Raw genomic sequence first — 17,737 nt, 5'->3', positions numbered from 1 at the left:
TCAAATTTTCATTCCATACTGAACATAAAAAATGACACCTTGTAGAGACTCTGAGCTATGCTATCTTACTCTAAAGAGTGTTCAGTTTTGTGCTGGTGGGTCCTGTGTAGGCTTTGTTTTAGGCTTTATTAGGATGGGTCTATTTTGGTTTATCCCTTTGTCCTGGGGTATAGTCCTTGATCATGAGATATGATCCTTATGACCCTTTTATGGTTTCAATGGAAAGATATTTATAAAGTCTCTCTAATTTGGTGCCACTTGAACTGTAAACTCTGGCCAGTACTAGGCAGCAGCTGAAATCTCTGCTTAGCTCTGTAGCTTCCCAGCTGTGGCTTTTTTCTGGATTCCTTGAGGTTGCACCCTATATATGTAGAGGTTAGGAGACAGCCAAGAATCTGAGGGGTATTTGGATGCAGATTTCAGAGCTCCCTGCTCTGTAGTTCCCTCCTTTATAGGATTTTAATCCTTAACTTCCAGCCACTTAGGCAACCTTAAACTCCAACCCCGTGTCCTCATCCCATTAAGACTTTCTGTTTTAGTTCAAACCTCCCACTGTGTCTCATGAGCTGAGAAATGCCTTTAGGTGACAAGCTGGATACATGTGGAGCCCACCTAGTTGGCTTGCTTTCTTTCAAAGATTATGTTCACTCTAGTTTCTGCCTGTTTTTGATTATTCTCCTGGCCTTCAAAGAATGGTTTTAAATATTTTATTCAAAGTTAATAACTGTTATTGGCAGGAGAGTTAGTCAGATAGAGGCTCTTCTATTATTCCAGGATCAAGCACTCACTCCTCATGTAAATTGTCATCACCCCTTTTTGGCCTACTGCAGGTCAAACAGGCTATGCATTTGCCCACCCACCCAGCCTGGAATCTGAAAACTCTGGCATTTTAGAGGTGATGGTGGCCAGTGAAACACTGCTGTTCTATCTATCCATGAATATTGCCTAGTTGTTTAATAATGTGTATTTTATTAAAAAAAAATCTCCAGGCTGAGTATGGTGGCTCATGCCTGTAATCCCAACACTTTGGGAGGCCAAGGTGGGCAGATTGCTCAAGCTCACAAGTTCGGGACCACACTGGACAACATGGCGAAACCCCATCTCTACCAAAAAATACAAAAATTAGTCAGGCATGGTGGCAGGTGCCTGTAGTCCCAGCTACTCAAGAGGCTTAGGTGGGAGGGTCCCTTGAGCCTGGGAAGCGGAGGTTGCAGTGAGCTGAGATAGCACCACTGCACTCCAGCCTGGGCAAGGGAGCCAGACCTAGTCTCAAAACAAACAAACAAACAAACAGCTCCTGTCCTAGGGCTAGCATTTGACCTTCAAACCACTTGCTGGGTCAAGGATGCTGAGGACTTCCTCACCTATCCACTTGTTGTCATGATAGGAAACAGGTCCAGAGGTTGAACAACTGCCTCTGGCAGAGGCTGGCTAGGTGCTCATCAGAGCTGTTTTCTCCTCCTGGACACGCAGCTTAACAGTACATTTCTCAGGCCTTCGTACATGGATGGGGCTATGTGACTAGTGTTCTTCCTCTTGTCTAGCAGGGGGATGATGCCAGGGTAATCTTTGTTCTTCTCTCTTACCAGGATAATTTTAAAGACATATATTGAAGATGGTGGAGCCACAATATGGAAGGAGTCAAGGTCTCTAAATGACCACATAAGTGGAACTTCCTTCCTGACCAATATTTGACTGTGATATGGACAAGAAAGTAATCTTTGGTTATGTTAAGCTACTGAGATTTCTTTTTTTACAGCAATTGGTGGTATTTATGCTAATAAATTTGCACAGACAATACCCTAGTTAGTGGTAAAAATATGACTAGAAATCGATCTCCAATTTCCTTTAATGGTTAAATATAATTCCATTCAAATATAACTTTCATAATTATTACATTAGTACACTAGTTTACAAAATACTTTATAACAATTAGGAGCATGCTTATGAATGAATGAAAATAATGACTTAATAAATGGAAACATAGTGACTTACCTAGAGATTGAATGCCTTTTTGTTTAAGAAAGCTGTGCAAAGCATTTGTATTAAGATTTAATATAAATCCCAGTTGTGGTGTAAGTTTCCAGAAGCCATCCTACAAAATTAAGAAAACAAAGGTAAGTTATGTTATTGACATTTGATGACATAAGAAGTTATGTAGTGGGGGAGGGGGAGGGGCAAGGGTTGAAAAACATATTTTCACTACTTGGGCAACAAGACAATTAGAAGCCCAAACCTCAGCACCACACAGTATGCCCATGTAATAAACCTGTACATGTACCTCTGCATCTAAAATAAAATTTTAACAAATTAAATGAAAAAAGAAGCTGTGTGATAAATATGTTTCCATGTATTGAATTTCAGTTAATTAAGGCATTTCTAACATTTTTATTACTGTAAAATAAGGTTCTTCATATACTAGTGACATAGTATTGTTTGGAACCTCATAAATGCTATGAACACTGCATATCTGGTGGCATTTATAAAAAGTGTGGAAAGAGGCTCATGTGTAGAGATTTTTTTAAATTGTACTTTTTTTCTTCTAGCAATGCTTTATTTCATTTTTTATTGATACATAATACTTGTATGTATTTTGGGGTTCACCTGATATTTTGATACATGCATAGAATGTGAAATAATCAGGTCAGGGTATTTAGGATCTCCATCAGCTTGAACATTTATCACGTATTTGTGTTGGCAACATTTCGAATATTTTCTTCTAGCTATTTTGACGTATACAATGTCTTGTTAACTATAGTCACCCTACCGCGTTATCAACTAGCAATGAGCATTGAACCGGTATTTCTCAAACTTTTAAATAGCATGATTCCCTCTTTAAAAAAAACCCACTTTATTGAAATATGATTGGCATACAAAAAGTCACCAATATTTAATGTATACAACTTGATGTGTTTGGAGATAAGTATACACCCGTGAAACCATCAAACCATCACTTATCAATGCCATGAACTTAGCCACCACTTCCAGAACTTTTCTTCCACCCGTTTTGTTTTGTTTTGTTCCCTTTTGTGGAAAGAGTACTTAACATAAGATAGACCTCTTAGCAAATGCTTAAGTATACCGTATTGGATTGTCAGTCATAGGCCCTGTATTGTACAGTAGATCTCCAGCATGATTCCTTTGGTTTAACATAAAAATGTACCCTGATGTAGTCTGAAACATGAAAATGACAGTTTTTTCTAAGTATAAAATTGTTATATTAAACATGCACTTTAAAACTACCTTCCCTGCACCCCCCACCAACATCTGCCTGCCCCATCACATGCAGAGGAGAGTGTGCTAAGCCTGAGCTTGGGGATATTAACCTCAATGGAGACAGAATCCAGGCCCTAAGGAAACCAACACAGGGAGCAGAAAGCAGGGTGTGGCCCTAGGCAGGTGCGCAGGTTGAAGGATCTATGGCAATAATTTGAAAAATGACAGCAGTGATAATATGTACTAACCCATAGAGAACTGGTACCAGGTGCTGTTCTTTTATATGTTTAGCCACTTCCTGTGGAGCACGATTATCACACCCACATTGCAGATGAGAACACGGAGGCAGAGAAAGGTTAAGCAATTTGTCTAAAGTCTCACGCTAACAAGCAGCAGAGCCAGGAGTGGCTGTGGGATCCACACTCTTGACCATCTGCAGTATGCTCCCGGCAGGCTTTTGCGTGCAGTGTCTCAAGTAGGGAAACTGGGCAGCTGTGATTATCCTGTTTAAACCCCAAACCCACTCTGTGAAGTAGACACTATCATTATCTCCACTATATGGATGAGGAAACTGAGGCTCAGACAGGTTACCTGACTTGCCCCAAATCACAAAGTGGGCTGGGACTCACGCTTACTTTTATGCTACATCAAGCGTTTTCCATTTCACTAAACTACTTTACATCAAAACAAGTAATCACAGATGCAGGACTGGGTCTTAGTACCAGTGCAGGGGTCAAATCTACAGGGTGTTTATTAGCTTAATAAATGGAGTGATAAGCTCTAACACAATATACATGTTGAATAATATCTGTATTCCCATGACCTTATGTGAAAATATTTAGAGTACAGGTACAAGTGCTTGTGCTCTACTTCACAGTGGGAAATTTATGTGGATTACAATCCATTAGTTCTAGAATCCAGGAAATTAAGATCTCACCTCATCATCTGTTCAGAGATGTTCATTTTCATGTGAGGAATAGTAACATTCATCAGCATGAGGTTCTGGTCTAATGTTGGTAGAGAAACACCAGCCAGCATCAAGCACACTGTTTCGTTCAGCTGTCTGTTTTGTTTTGTAGCAAGAGTTCCTCAGTGAAGGAAGCAGTATGATTTACACCCCAGTGCACAAGCCCCTTCCTTCACTACAGACTGACAATAGAAAGTTCCTTGACCAGCTGCTTTGAGGAGCCCCATTCTAAACTATGAAGCCAGCTAACCACAGATTTAAGGAGAAATAAGACACATACCTCTGTCTGTAGACTGGAGTTCAGACCAAGGCACAGCATCCTGCCAGCGCTGGGTGCACACTATTTCATCCTCCTCTATTACCTCCAGAAAGCACGGGATACTGTTGTCTGTTGTATCACATTTTATTTGTAAAAAGCAGCTGTCTAGAAGTACTTCTCATAGCTCATGACTTTCTGTTTCAGAACAACTTTGAAAACCATAGTCAGGACATTGACTTCCTTCGAGACTGCCTACTGATTCTTCCAGAAGACAGAGATCTACTGGGGTAGTCCAGGACTGACTGCAAAGAGGCTCAGGTAAGGCAGAGGCTATTGGCAGCCTAAGGTTGGCAGTCAAAAAGGCTGCAGAAGGTTGAAAATGAAAAGGAGAGGAAGCAGAGGGATGATAAGACCCAAAACCTCTGATGGGATCAGGGTCTGTAGGAAGAGAGAAATGAAGCTGGGGAGAATCCAGCTCAGGGAAGTTGCCAGCAGAAGGCCTGGTGGTAGGGCCTCCAGGAGGTTGCGGTGGAGCAGACTGTGAGGAGCTCAATGAGCTCCCTGAAAGAGCAATGCCACAGTAGGGTGCAGAAGGGGGGTTCTGGGGAGGTCCTGTGGGATAAGACACCGACTGTGGGATCCAGTCGGCACAACTGCCAGGCGCAGGGCCTTGGCTGAATTGAGATGCATCAAACTGTCTGGGAGGAACAGCAAAACCAAAACTAGCTATCTGACAATATGATGCAAAAGGCATGGAAGCAGCACTGTGAGGGTGGGCAGCCGGGGAAAGACAGGAACCAAAGGCTGGAGCAGAAACACAAAAATGGCTAGAAGTAGATGTTTCCGGCCGGGCGCGGTGGCTCACGCCTGTAATTCCAGCACTTTGGGAGGCCGAGGCGGGTGGATCACGAGGTCAGGAAATCAAGTCCATCCTGGCTAACACGGTGAAACCCCGTCTCTACAAAAAATTAGCCGGGTGTGGTGGCGGGTGCCTGTAGTCCCAGCTACTCGGGAGGCTGAGGCAGGAGAATGGTGTGAACCTGGGAGGCGGAGCTTGCCGTGAGCTGAGATCGCACCACTGCACTGCAGCATGGGTGACAGAGCGAGACTCCGTCTCAAAAAAAAAAAAAAAAAAAAAAAAGAAAGAAGTAGATGTTTCCCTTGGGCCGACTTTCTTAAATAGTGGTTCAGTTGCTGTTGGTTTACATGCCTCTGTCCAATTTAAATCCAATAGCTTTTCCACACCTCCACGTTCCAAAGTTGATGTGAAAGCTGGTAGTACACCTAAGCCATCCTCTTCAAAATCTTCAGAAACTTCTGGCTTAGATAATTTCATTTTTCTTTTGGTTTGGATGAACGTAATTCTTTAAGTTTTGGTTTGGATGAACGTAATTCTTGCCACTCAGAGGACACTAAAAGAGGCTGCCCAGAAGAGAGAATTATTAACCTAAGGGGAAAACACAGAATAAAAAGAACAATCAAGCAAACACTCTTCCTAGCACTTGACTTCCCACCCATCAGGCAGTTGCTCATCCAGAATCAGGATCATCAATGTGAGCTGGGATGTTGAAAATAACACCAGTGCTGGGCGAGGCGGCTCACACCTGTAATCTCAGCACTTTGGGAGGTCAAGGAGGAAGGATCGCTTGAGGCTAGGAGTTTGAGAACAGCTTGGGCGACATAGTGAGACTCCATATTTACAAAAAATAAAAAATTAGCCAGGTGTAGTGGCTCACGCCTATAGTCCCAGCCACCTGGGAGGCTGAGGCAGGAGGAGTGCTTGAGCCTGGGAAGCTGAGGCAGCTATGAGTGCAGATTTGCACTACTGCTCTCCAGCCTGGGCGAGAGGGCAATACTCTGTCTCAAAAAAGAAAAAAAGGAAAGAAAATAATGCCACGAGAGACATTCAAGATCATTTCAGTACAAGGCCCTTTTTTTCTAGACATGGAAGCTGAGACCTGGAGAGAATATCAGCAATCAATAGATTGAAGACCTTCTCTCTTAGTTCTTAGAATTGTGGAATTTTAAACACCCCTCATTTTACACATGAGGGAACTGAGGAGCCACAGAAGTGACTTGCCCAAGATTTTACAATGAGCAGTATCACAGTGTGTACTTAGGCCTAAAATAAGATAGTCATTTGAAGTAAATTATTCTAGTATTTTATATTGCTTTACAGCAATATTAAGAAAATAAGAAAATGGAAAAACAGTCTCAAAAGCTTTATTTAGTTTTATTTATTTTTTGAGACTGGGTCTTGCTCTGTTGCCTGAGGCTGGAGTGCAATGGCACAATCACAACTCTTTATAGCCTCGAACTCCTGGGCTCAAGTGATCCTCTCACCTCAGCCTCCCCAGTAGCTGGGACCACAAGCATGTGGCACCACACCCAGCTAATTTTTAAATTATTCTTTTGTAGAGATATGATCTCGCTATGTTGACCAGGCTGATTTTGAACTCCTGGGCTCAAGTGATCCTCTCAGCTCGGCCTCTCAAAGTGCTAGGATTACAGGTGTGAGACACTCTGTCCAGCCAAAAGCTTTAAGGTAATTAAATGAACATATAGTTATACCAGAATATGAATAATATGCATGCAAAACAAATTTTGAGGGATGCTATATTACTATTACTGTTTCCATCTAAATGGAAAGAGTGTTCCTCAAAAAGTTGCCTGTATCAAATCCAGTTTTATATGGATGACAAGTCCTTGATATTTTTGAAATAATTAGCCTGTAATTTTACCTGTGAATATGAGCTATTTAAAACAGGAGTAGTCCTTTCCCAACTCAGTCAAATTTTAAGTATATACCTGAATAATTAATATTATAGAACATATGAAAAGACAGATTTAAAAATAATGCTTACTTATCTAGTTAAATTTTTAAACATCAGAGAAGCAAACTGGAAAAGACCAATAGTGATGGACTAGACCTATCAGATATTAAAGTCTTTTATAAAATTACAATAATTATAGTAGATGAATCAAGGAACAGAGTAGATAAGTCCAGCAATAGCTCCTAAAACATGAGAATTACTAGATTATGAAGGTGGCATTTCAAGTCAATAGGAGGAAAAGGAATAGCCATCTGGAAAAGAAAAATGTTGGTTCCATATCTTTTATCCTATGCCAGGATAAATTTCAATTGGATGAAAAATTGAATGTAAACATGAAAACATAAAACTATTTAAAGAAATAAAGGGAAAAATTTTTAAGTATAATCTCTGACTAGGAAAGGTATTTCTAAGCATGATGAAAAGCAAAACAATACTAAACAAAAAGAAGAAACACAAAGATTAAAAATTTGACTGCATTAAAAAATCTGCATGACAAAAAGATAATAAGCAACATCAAAATAACACGTGGAATACCGGGAAACAAATTTTCACAACTCATATCACAAAGGGCTAACTTCCCTAACATAAAAAGTTTTCCTAAGATAAATAAGGAAATGACTAAAATCTCAATAAAAAAGATAAAAGAAATGAACAGATAACACACAGGAAGAGATACATAGGGCTTTAGAATATAAAACATGCTCCTCTTCATTCATAAAGAAACAAAAACGTAAATGTCACCAATACATTTTTCACCTGTAAGATTTGCAAAGATCAAAAATTTGATTAAGTCAGGTATTGTGGAGCATCCCAGCTACTCAGGAGGCTGAGGTGAGAGGATCACTGGAGGCCAGGAGTTCAAAGCTGTAGTGCTCTGTGATAGAGCCTGTGTATAGTCACTGCACCCCAGCCTGGGTGACAGAGTGAGACTCCATCTCAAAAAAAAAAAAAAAAAAAGAATCATACTGAGAAATATGGGTTATTTTATGAAATTGCTTCTTGGATAGTATTTTTGTATTTTTTAGTAGAGACAGGGTTTTGCCATGTTGGCCAGGCTGGTCTTGAACTCTCAACCTCGGGTGATCCACCCACCTTGGCCTCCCAAAGTGTGGGGATTACAGGTGTGAGCCACCATGCCTGGCCTCATTATGATTCTTCTATTTGCCAAAATCACCCACTTGCTTCCTCTTTCCCTTCAAGTTCACAATTACTTATTTTGCTTAACCACACACCCACACCTTGATCATCTAAGGTGTGGCCCCCAATCTTTTTGGCAGCAGGGACTAGTTTCATGGAAGGCAATTTTTCTATGGACGGGGTTGGGCAGATGGTTTTGGGATGAAACTATTCCACCTCAGATCATCAGGCATTAGATTCTCAGAAAGAGCATTTAGATCCCTCCATGGGCTGTTCACAACAGGGTTCGGGGCTCCCATGACAATCTACTGCTGCTGCCGATGTGACAGGAGGCGAGCTCAGGCGGTAATGCTTGCTCACTGCCCCCCACCTTCTGTCGCGCAGCCCGGTTCCTGACAGGCCAGGGACTGCGGGTTGGGGACCCCTGATTTAAGGAACAGCATGGGCTCTGGACTCTCAATTTCTTGCTAAAGTGCCCTCAATTTCTTGCTAAAGTTATAGCATTGAATTTTTCAAATGATTTACTTTAAAAACTTGGATTAGGAGGTATGTTTTAAAAATGTCTGCCTCTCGCTTGTTCTCAATGTGCTTTCATGAGCGGGAGGGAACGAAGTGGACTTGGGGTTGGTGCAGAAGTCACTGCGCCTAAGCCCAGGCGTGGCTGCGGGAGGGCGCGAGCACCCAGCACTGAGCGCTGTCCTTCCTGAGCGCGTCCCAGCAGAAAAGGTGTTGTGCTCCCTGGAGGGTCTCATTTCACAATGAAGACGTATCAAATAAGGAAATGCCCCAAGCTTCAGTGAGTTGGGAAGGACCAAACAGACCCGGATGTCAGGGGCTCTATTGCGGCTGGCGTGTTACTGAATTCAGTGGAATGACTCCATGCGGAATGCTGCAGGTGCCACATTTTGGTAAAACAGATATCGAGGGAGAGTAACAGAGGCTTGACATGTTTGCTAAATTTCATGGTCCGTTCAAACAACTTATTGCAGCTAACATAAATATAAACTTTCAAGTCATCAAGCTAATGGATAATATTTTTCATCTGATATGTTTGGATCTGGAAGTATTCAGATCCAAAGTATTTGCAACTTTAGTATGATATAATTTATCACCACACTATATTAAAACCTAAATTAATTTATAACTAATTTTGAAAATAACTTCAAAAATTTCTATAAACAGGCCAGGCATGGTGGCTCACTCCTGTAATTCCAGCTACCTGGGAGTCTGAGGTAGGAGGATCTCTAGAGCCCAGGAGGTCAAGGCTGCAGTGAACTATGATGGTGCCACTGCACTCCAGCCTGGGCAACAGAGTGAGACCCTGTCTCAAAAAAAACAAAAATCTAAAAACAATACATGTGCACTATGAGAAAATTCGAAAATACAAGTAAACACAAGTAGACAGACACAAAGAAGAACATAAAAGCCATACAGAATGTCTTATCTGATCTCTGGCATATATCCCTCCAGACCTTTTCTGTGAACAAAGTACTTACGTGTGTGGCAGAGTGTAGAGGCATATCTCTTATTTTGTTAATTTAATTGTTATTGTGGGAAAAATGTATATAACAATGTTTGCTATTTTAGTCATTTTAGAGGTTAGTGGCATGAAGCACACTCACACTGTTGTGCAACCATGACCATCTCCAGTTTCAGAGCTTCTTCTGGGTGTGCGTTTTTGAAACACATATAAGATAAGTATACATTTTCCAGGGCCCATTTTAACAGTGAGTCTCTCTTGTTTCAAGGACAAATGGTTGATTCTTAATTGTACATCAGAATTTTTTTTTCCAAAACAATGAACTTCCTACTCCTCCTGACTCCCCAAACTCTTTGTGTTTGCTTAAAGTATTATTTTTCTTTCATGGGCAATCCATGCCAATGGTTCAAAATTCAAAATATACAAAAGGGTGCACTGTAAGAAAGTAAGGCCAGGGGGTGGTGGCTCACGCCTGAAATCCCAGCACTTTGGAAGGCCAAGGCGGGTGGATCACTTGAGTTCAGGAGTTCGAGACTAGCCTGGCCAACATGGTGAAACCCTGTCTCTACTAAAAATACAAAAATTAGCTGGGTGTGGTGGTGCACAACTGTAATCTCAGCTACTCAGGAGACTGAGGCACGAGAATCACTTGAACCCAGGAAGCGGAGGTGGCAGTGAGCCGACATCGTGCCACTGCACTCCAGCCTGGGTGACAGAGTGAGACTCCGTCTCAAAAAAAAAAAAAAAAAAAAAAAAATTAAGATTAAAAAAAAAAGAAGAAAAAGCAAGTATCCCTCCAAACCCAAGGCCACTTAGCTTTCTGCCCCATCTGTTTGGGCAACAGTGTCTGTTTCAGACAACTCTGCGAATTAATAACTACAGCTAATATTTATCAAATATCCACAAGCTAGACATGTTATACTGGTCTCAGAACTCTTTACAACCACCTGAGGTGGATTTTACTGCTCTCCCCACTCGGGCATTAGGACTGGGGCATTGGGAAGGTCAAGTCCCATAGAGTGAAGTGCGGGCTGGGGTTCAGACCTGAGCAGTCGGCCACAGCACCTGTGATCTTAACCATTATATTTACTGACTTTCCATCATCTACCTTTTATGATCTTTGCCAACCTGACAGAGTTAAAAAATAAAAAGGAATCTCATGGCAGTTTTTATATTTTAACTTCTTTTAGCAACAAGGTTGCACATCTTTCATATATTATTTTCTTATTTATGATCAAATCCTCACTCTGTCACCCAGGCTGGAGTGTAGGGGTGCCATTTTGGCTCACTGCAACCTCTGCCTCCTGGGTTCAAGCATTCTCCTGCCACAGCCTCTTGAATAGCTGGGATTACAGGCATGCACCACCACGCCCAGCTAATTTTTGTATTTTTTTTTGGAGAGACGGGGTTTCACCATTTTGCCCAGGCTGGTCTTGAACTTCTGGGCTCAAGCTGTCTGCTGCCTCGGCCTCCCAAAGTGCTGGGATAACAAGCATGAGCCACTGCGCCCAGCCTAAAAAACTTTTTGTAGAGATGAGGTCTCGCTTTGTTGCCCAGGCTGGCCTCAAACTCCTGGCTGAAGTGATTTTTCCCACCTCAGCTTCCCAAAGTGCTGGGATTACAGGCATGAACCACGATGCCGGATCAGATTTTAAATTTTTAAATTTTGGAAATTTTAGTTTTTTTAACCTAGAGACCTAAGAAGGTTGTCAGCACTGTGTTGTTCCTTTGCTTTTGAATTTTTCTTCCAATTTTTATTTAAGCCACATTTTTCCATTTCTATTATGTTTCTGGTTATAAGGGCCACGGTATAAAGCACTATAAACTTTAAGAAATACTGGTGGTGAATTTAGATTATTAGATAGCACTTCTGTTGATAATTTCATGACAAACCTATTACACTACCTAAATGACTTTAGCTTCCTGGATGACAATCTATTTGCCCATGACAGAAGCACAGCCACAGCTGTTCTCTTTTTGTACTCTACAGCTCCATTCACACATTGTGAAGTCTCTGCAATGCAACATGATGTAATTCAACATTTTATAAATGCATGAATATTTTCCATCATCAGGGATACAACTTCTTCATGTACAGGTAAGAAGGGAGCTATTTTAGCAAAGGGTTCCCTTCATCTTCATGAAAAAACAAAGCTCAATATCAACTTATTTGGTAATCAGCGTTTACTTGGTTCCTGACGGCTCCTTGGGGCTCCCCCTGCCAGCTCATGTAGGGCAGGAAGTCTACATCTTCTTTGGCAATAAGTTCAGAAACTTTTCGAATATCAGGAAAAGGCGACTCATTCTCATCCTATATTGAATGACAAATAGATTAAATCAAACAGACGTTATCCCATTAAATGATGATTACACATTCTAAAGCCTATGGGTGTTGGCTTGGGATATGCTGGTGTGTGGGACTGGAGCTTGTGCCGTGGGCCACAAGTGTGAGGGAAAGTGGGGAGGTGGAGTGACTTTCCTCTTTACACAGCACTGGCCACTGTGCTGGGCACGTTACGTGAATTTTCGCCTTAAATTTATGAAGGGGGAAGGGGCTCTCAGAGAACCCAGGCCTTTTCTATTTTTTGAGCGTCTTGGATTAATAAAAGACAATAAATGCCAAAACTGTAACAAAATTATAGTGTATCCGAAAAATACACATTAGCTAATTATCAGTAACAATCATAACATTAAAAATGATAACATACTCAACTCATTTAGAAAGATCACCCTAAGTTCCAACACTGAAGCCCCCCCATGAATGGGAGGCTGGGACTTGTGGGGCCTACTGGCCTGTCTGCAACCCACGCTTCACAGGCCCGGGGTGTGGGTGTTGCCATTAACCATCAAAGCAAGGGTGACTTTCTTAATGTGGAAATCTAAATAAAATAATTTAACCTCGAATTAACAATAATACATACCCTTTTCTCAACTGCCATGAAGCTTGTAAATTGTATTATGAGAGAGTTTTCTTTACTGAGTTTAATAATCAGAGATTTCAAGGTTTGTTTCTTCATCTAGGATAGAATAAAACATAAGTCATGTCCTGTTTTGTTTATTTCTATTTAGCTATGTCAGTAAATCATTTTAAGATTTGTATTTCAGACTAAATATTGAATTGTAGGTCCCATCTAAATCGGTGGCTCAATATTCCCTTTAAAATGAGATGAACTGTCTTAGCCATAGAAAATGTCACTCTTCATTATTCAGCTCCCTGTAGTTCACAGAGAGCTCTCCCGGGCAGTGGGCTTCCTCATTCTTTCACAGTCTGTGGCTCCCAATTTAAAGCTGAGGAATGGGAAAGACGGAATGACTTGTTCAGGATAAAAGGGCCTTAAACAAAACAGCACACAGAGGCTGCCAACCCAGGGGCATCTAAGGAGAACAGGGAGACCACCAGGTGGCCATCTGTCACTAGAACTGTCTGTGGGGGTCTCCAGGGCCTGCTGTCATGCTGGCACCTTCTTGTGGGAATGGCATTGAGGACTAATGCTCACAGCCTTGCTGAAGATCTCATCCCTCAGAGAACAGCTGGGCAGTCCCGGTGGCCTGGCTGAGGGGCCCCTCTGCTGAGGCCCTGGTCTGCACAGCATGGGGGGAGTCAGGTGGGCTTTGGCAGGTCACTCAGCATTTCGCTCTCAGGACTGTCATCAGTAAGATGGGAATACTAACGCTACCACACAAGAGATCTGAGGTGACGTCCACTACAGGCACTCACCGAGTGTTCTCTAAGCCCTCCTCAGGCTTTTTCTGATAAGTAAAACATCATAGAATTTTCTGGAAACCACTGACATCCACTCTTTTGTTAATTCATTCAACAAACATTTACCACACACCCCACATCCCAGGCACAGTGTCACAGATACAGTGATGAATGCCCTGTTACCACAGTCTCCTCCACGCAGCTGACCTCACTTCTATTTCCACAGATAAATCAACGTAAGAATGCTCAAGAAGAATGTCTAATAGTTTTTACAATGAAAAGAACAAACCTCATGACTGGTTTCATTTTCATGAAGAATGCCATCTTTGTAATCTCTGATTAGATCTCGGGTTGCCAGCTTGTGGATCATCTGTGTTTAAGTAGCAAAGGAAAAAAAAAGATTCACTTGGCTTCTAATAAAAGACTTGCAAAGAACATCATTTTAAAAATGGAGGTATAATCTGCATACAGTAAAATGCACTCCTCTTAAATATACAGTTTGATGATCTTAAGGGATGTATACAGTTGTGTGACCACTGTTGAAGTGAAGACACAGAACATTCTTTTTACCCTGAAAGGTTCCTGTGCGCCCCTGTGTAGCTTCCTCCAGCTCTGGCAGCTCCTTATCTGTTTTCTGTCCCTAGAGTTTTGCTTTTTCTATAAAAGGCCATTTTGTCAATTCATTTTATTTAAAAAATTGAAAACTTCTTTTCTACCATAGGAAGAGCCACCTTAGTGCTGGGATGCCCATCCATGAACATGGTCTGCACTCTGCAGGGTGAGGACTGCACAATGTGCACTACCAGGTGCTTCCTCTCCAACAACTGAGAGATGGAACTCTCCTTCATTCCAACTCTTGTAATTTTGTCATTGATAGGGCTGCTTCTCACAGAGGAAGTACAACTTGCTGTGATTTTATGGAAAACGACCTCTTCCCAGGTAAAATTATTTTACCTTCTTTCCCCCTTCGATCTAACTTTTAAAAATACACTTTTAATTTATTCTCCCTTATCAGTACCCACAAAGATCTAATTTTTAAAGCAATATTGAACTTAAGTTCTATACATAAGTCAGTGGCAACTAATAAGTCAATGATACCGATTTAGTGCTGAAAAGTAAGTTATACATTTTTGAGAAAAAAACCAGCAATGTCTGGGAAATGATTTATCTGGTTATACTAATACTCCTTTGAATAAAAAAACTACATAAATAGCATATATAGGCTAAACTATAGTGGATTCAGTACCAGTCCAAATGTTGCTTGTTGGTAATAGTTTGCGATAGTGTGATATGTAAAAAGGTAAAATAGGCCACCCCAAAAGAGGCTTCTTTGGCATATTTTGATATGCTATTCAGAGGGACAGCAGACACAGGAGTAGCTCTGAAAAGCGGTCCGTTTGTAGGGAATATTTGCATCTGCAGAGGAATCATATGTCAGTGAAGGAAACAGCAGGTGCAAATAGGCTTTCTCTGAGACCCCCTTATCTGCCTTATCCAGATTTAGGAAAGATGAACTCCCAGGAAGAGGAGGCTAAAGTCTGATACTTTAAAGGGATGATAGAGAAACTGTTACCAGAGGTGCTTCTATTCTCTCTGAGAGCTGCTGCCTGCCAGACTTCATCTGCATCACAAGAAAGCCTTTGCTAACCATGTGTTTCCTCCCCTTACCCTCCCACAACCTGTCCCCACCTCCCCCCAGGAGCCCCACACCCCTACCCGCTTCTGTACAGTATGAAACTTCACTCATCTGGCCCTTCTTTGAGTCTCATGTGGCTCTTGCACATATAAGGACATCTGCATGTCTTTTGCTCTGTTAATCTATTGTTGGATTATTTTATAGACCAAACATCGAAACTTCAGGGGGAAAGTTTGAACTTCCCTACAGACATAAGAAATGTATGTATTTGTTATTCCTAACAGGACACTTCAACCACACCTGAGTTTATGTTAATGAGGTGGCTTTTAGAAAGTCCCACGGTGAGGTCTGGTTGCTGGGGAACCAACCATATGATTAGAGGGCTGGAACTTTCAGCCCCACTCCCCAACCTCCAGGGAGGGGAGAGTTAATCACCAATGGCCAATGATTTAATCAACCAGGCCTTTGTAATGAAACCTGCATTAAAAACCCCACCTAAAGGGGTTCAGGGAGCTTCTGGGTCAGCACTCCTGTGCCAGGAGGATGGTGCACCCCAACTGTATGTTAGACAGAGGCTCCTGTGCTTGGGACTATCCTGGGCCTTACCCTATATACCTCTTCATCTGGCTGTTCATTCGTATCCTTTATAATATTCTTTGCAATAAATCAGTAATACTAAACTTTTCCTGAGTTCTGTGAGCTGTTACAGGAAATTACTGAACCTGAGAAAGGGTTGTGGGAACACTGACTTGGAGCTGATCAGAAGTGTGGGTAACCTGGGGACCCACTACTTGCTACTGGTGTCTGGAGTGGGGAACGGTCTTGTGGGACTGAGCCCCTCACCCTATGAGGTCTGTGCCAACCCCAGGCAGCTAGTGTCAGAACTGAATTAAATTGTCTGACATGCGACTGGTGTCAGAGAATTGGTTGGGAAAAACACATATCTGGAAACCAGAAATGGTGTGAGTATGGGGGAAACAGGAATTTTTTCTTTCATAATTCATTTGCTTTTAATCAAAACATGGAAAAAACCCACATCCTCAATATACGATATGATCTACTCTTAGTCCAGTACTTTTATAACTAATATTTCTAAGTAGCGTCAGTAGACCAGTGGCATGTAACTTTTTTTTTGGCTTGTATCACCTTTTATTACACAAAATAGATTTCAGCCACGTTGCACATTCATTCTCGCTATAAATCTGGCTTTAAAAAAATCCCTAGGGATTCAGTCTCATCGATTTCATGATTTTCCTTTCATTGATGTCATGCCTCTATTGTAGTCAGAGTCCTCTCAAAGGACAAAAGCAGATGTGGCTGCCTTGGGTCAGCTGCACACAGTGCACTCCCGGCCTGCCCGCTGGAGGCGCGGCTCCCACCATCACCTGGACCGTGACTGCTAGGGACTGTCAAAGCGGCAGCATGCCATCGCCTTCTCCAGCAGCACAACCAGTCCTCCCAGCTGGTCCTCTGAGGACCAGCCATCGTGGCGACGTGGTGGCAATGTCCCCAGGCAGCCGACCATCCTGGGCTTCTCTTTGCACAGGCCTGGGCCAGGGCCTTAGGGGATCTCTGTGTCCGTGATATAAATCTGAATGAGATCAGACACAATATTATCAATGATTGGTAAGGTCGTCACCAAACACCTGCCACCACAGCTTCTCAGCCTCGACCTCAGCGGGCACCTCAGCTCCGTAGACCTGCAGGGCCAGGTAGAGCACCGCCACGGCGATGTGCTGGGCCTGGAAGCGGAGGCACAGCCCCCCGTGGTAGCTGCCCCGCGGCAGGGCCCAGGCAGTGAGGGCAACGGGGGTCCGCTGCCAGCTGTGGCGGTTCAGCCAGTTCTTGAGGGAAACCAAGTAGTGGAGCAGGTACTTGTGTGGATGCTGGAAGGAGACCTGGAAGTGCAGAGCTCTCAGCATGAGAAGCTGACACTGTACAATGCTGTCCCGGAGCTCCCAGAAGCGGGAGTCCAATTCCAGGGGCTCACCGCTTGGGTTAAAGTACCTGTTGGACACATTGATGATGTCACGAGTCCGCAGGTGCTGCTCTTCCACTTTCCGGGCCAAGTAAATGGAAGACATGGCAATCAGGTAAGGGTCACAGGCGTCCAGGCTGGTCTCGTAGAACTTACGGTAAATGGTGCAAGCAGTGGCAATGGGAATGGACCGCATCCCTAGCTTGACACTTGCCTCCATGATGAACCTCGCCACTCGGAAGTGCACCCTGGTTTCCGGCGCCGACTGCCCCTCCGGGCCCCGCGCTGCGGGCCGCGCTCCGCCGCCCTCCCGGGCTTCCATGAGGCCCCGCGGCCCGGCAGAAGGAGAGGCGGCCCTAGCGCGCAGAGGCCAGCAGAGTCCGGGGGAGGGGGTGGGGTGCTCGCGGCGGGCGCCTCGCCCTCGTTCCGCCCCGCAGGGCCCGCACCCCAGTGGCGTGTAACTTTTATTGAGTCATGAACATCTTTGAGAACCTCTCTAGAAAAATTTCCAAGCATAAATGCCATAT

At 42.9% G+C, this 17,737-nt stretch overlaps 1 protein-coding gene across 1 annotated transcript; it reads right to left on the bottom strand.

Moving 5' to 3' along the window:
* Window positions 1-16,668: 16,668 nt before the first annotated feature.
* On the bottom strand, window positions 16,669-17,532 carry LOC100435499 (cyclin-Q). The gene is given in 2 exon segments (XM_024230730.3): window positions 16,669-16,860; window positions 16,862-17,532. Coding segments are annotated over 2 exon segments (738 nt in total). The 3' UTR covers window positions 16,669-16,793.
* Between the last annotated feature and the right edge of the window lie 205 nt (window positions 17,533-17,737).

This window comes from Pongo abelii, chromosome 14, assembly GCF_028885655.2.
Source record: "Pongo abelii isolate AG06213 chromosome 14, NHGRI_mPonAbe1-v2.0_pri, whole genome shotgun sequence".
Taxonomy (NCBI): domain Eukaryota; kingdom Metazoa; phylum Chordata; class Mammalia; order Primates; family Hominidae; genus Pongo; species Pongo abelii.
The sequence above is the reverse complement of the archived record's forward strand: the minus strand, read 5'-3'. Positions and strand labels throughout refer to the sequence as shown.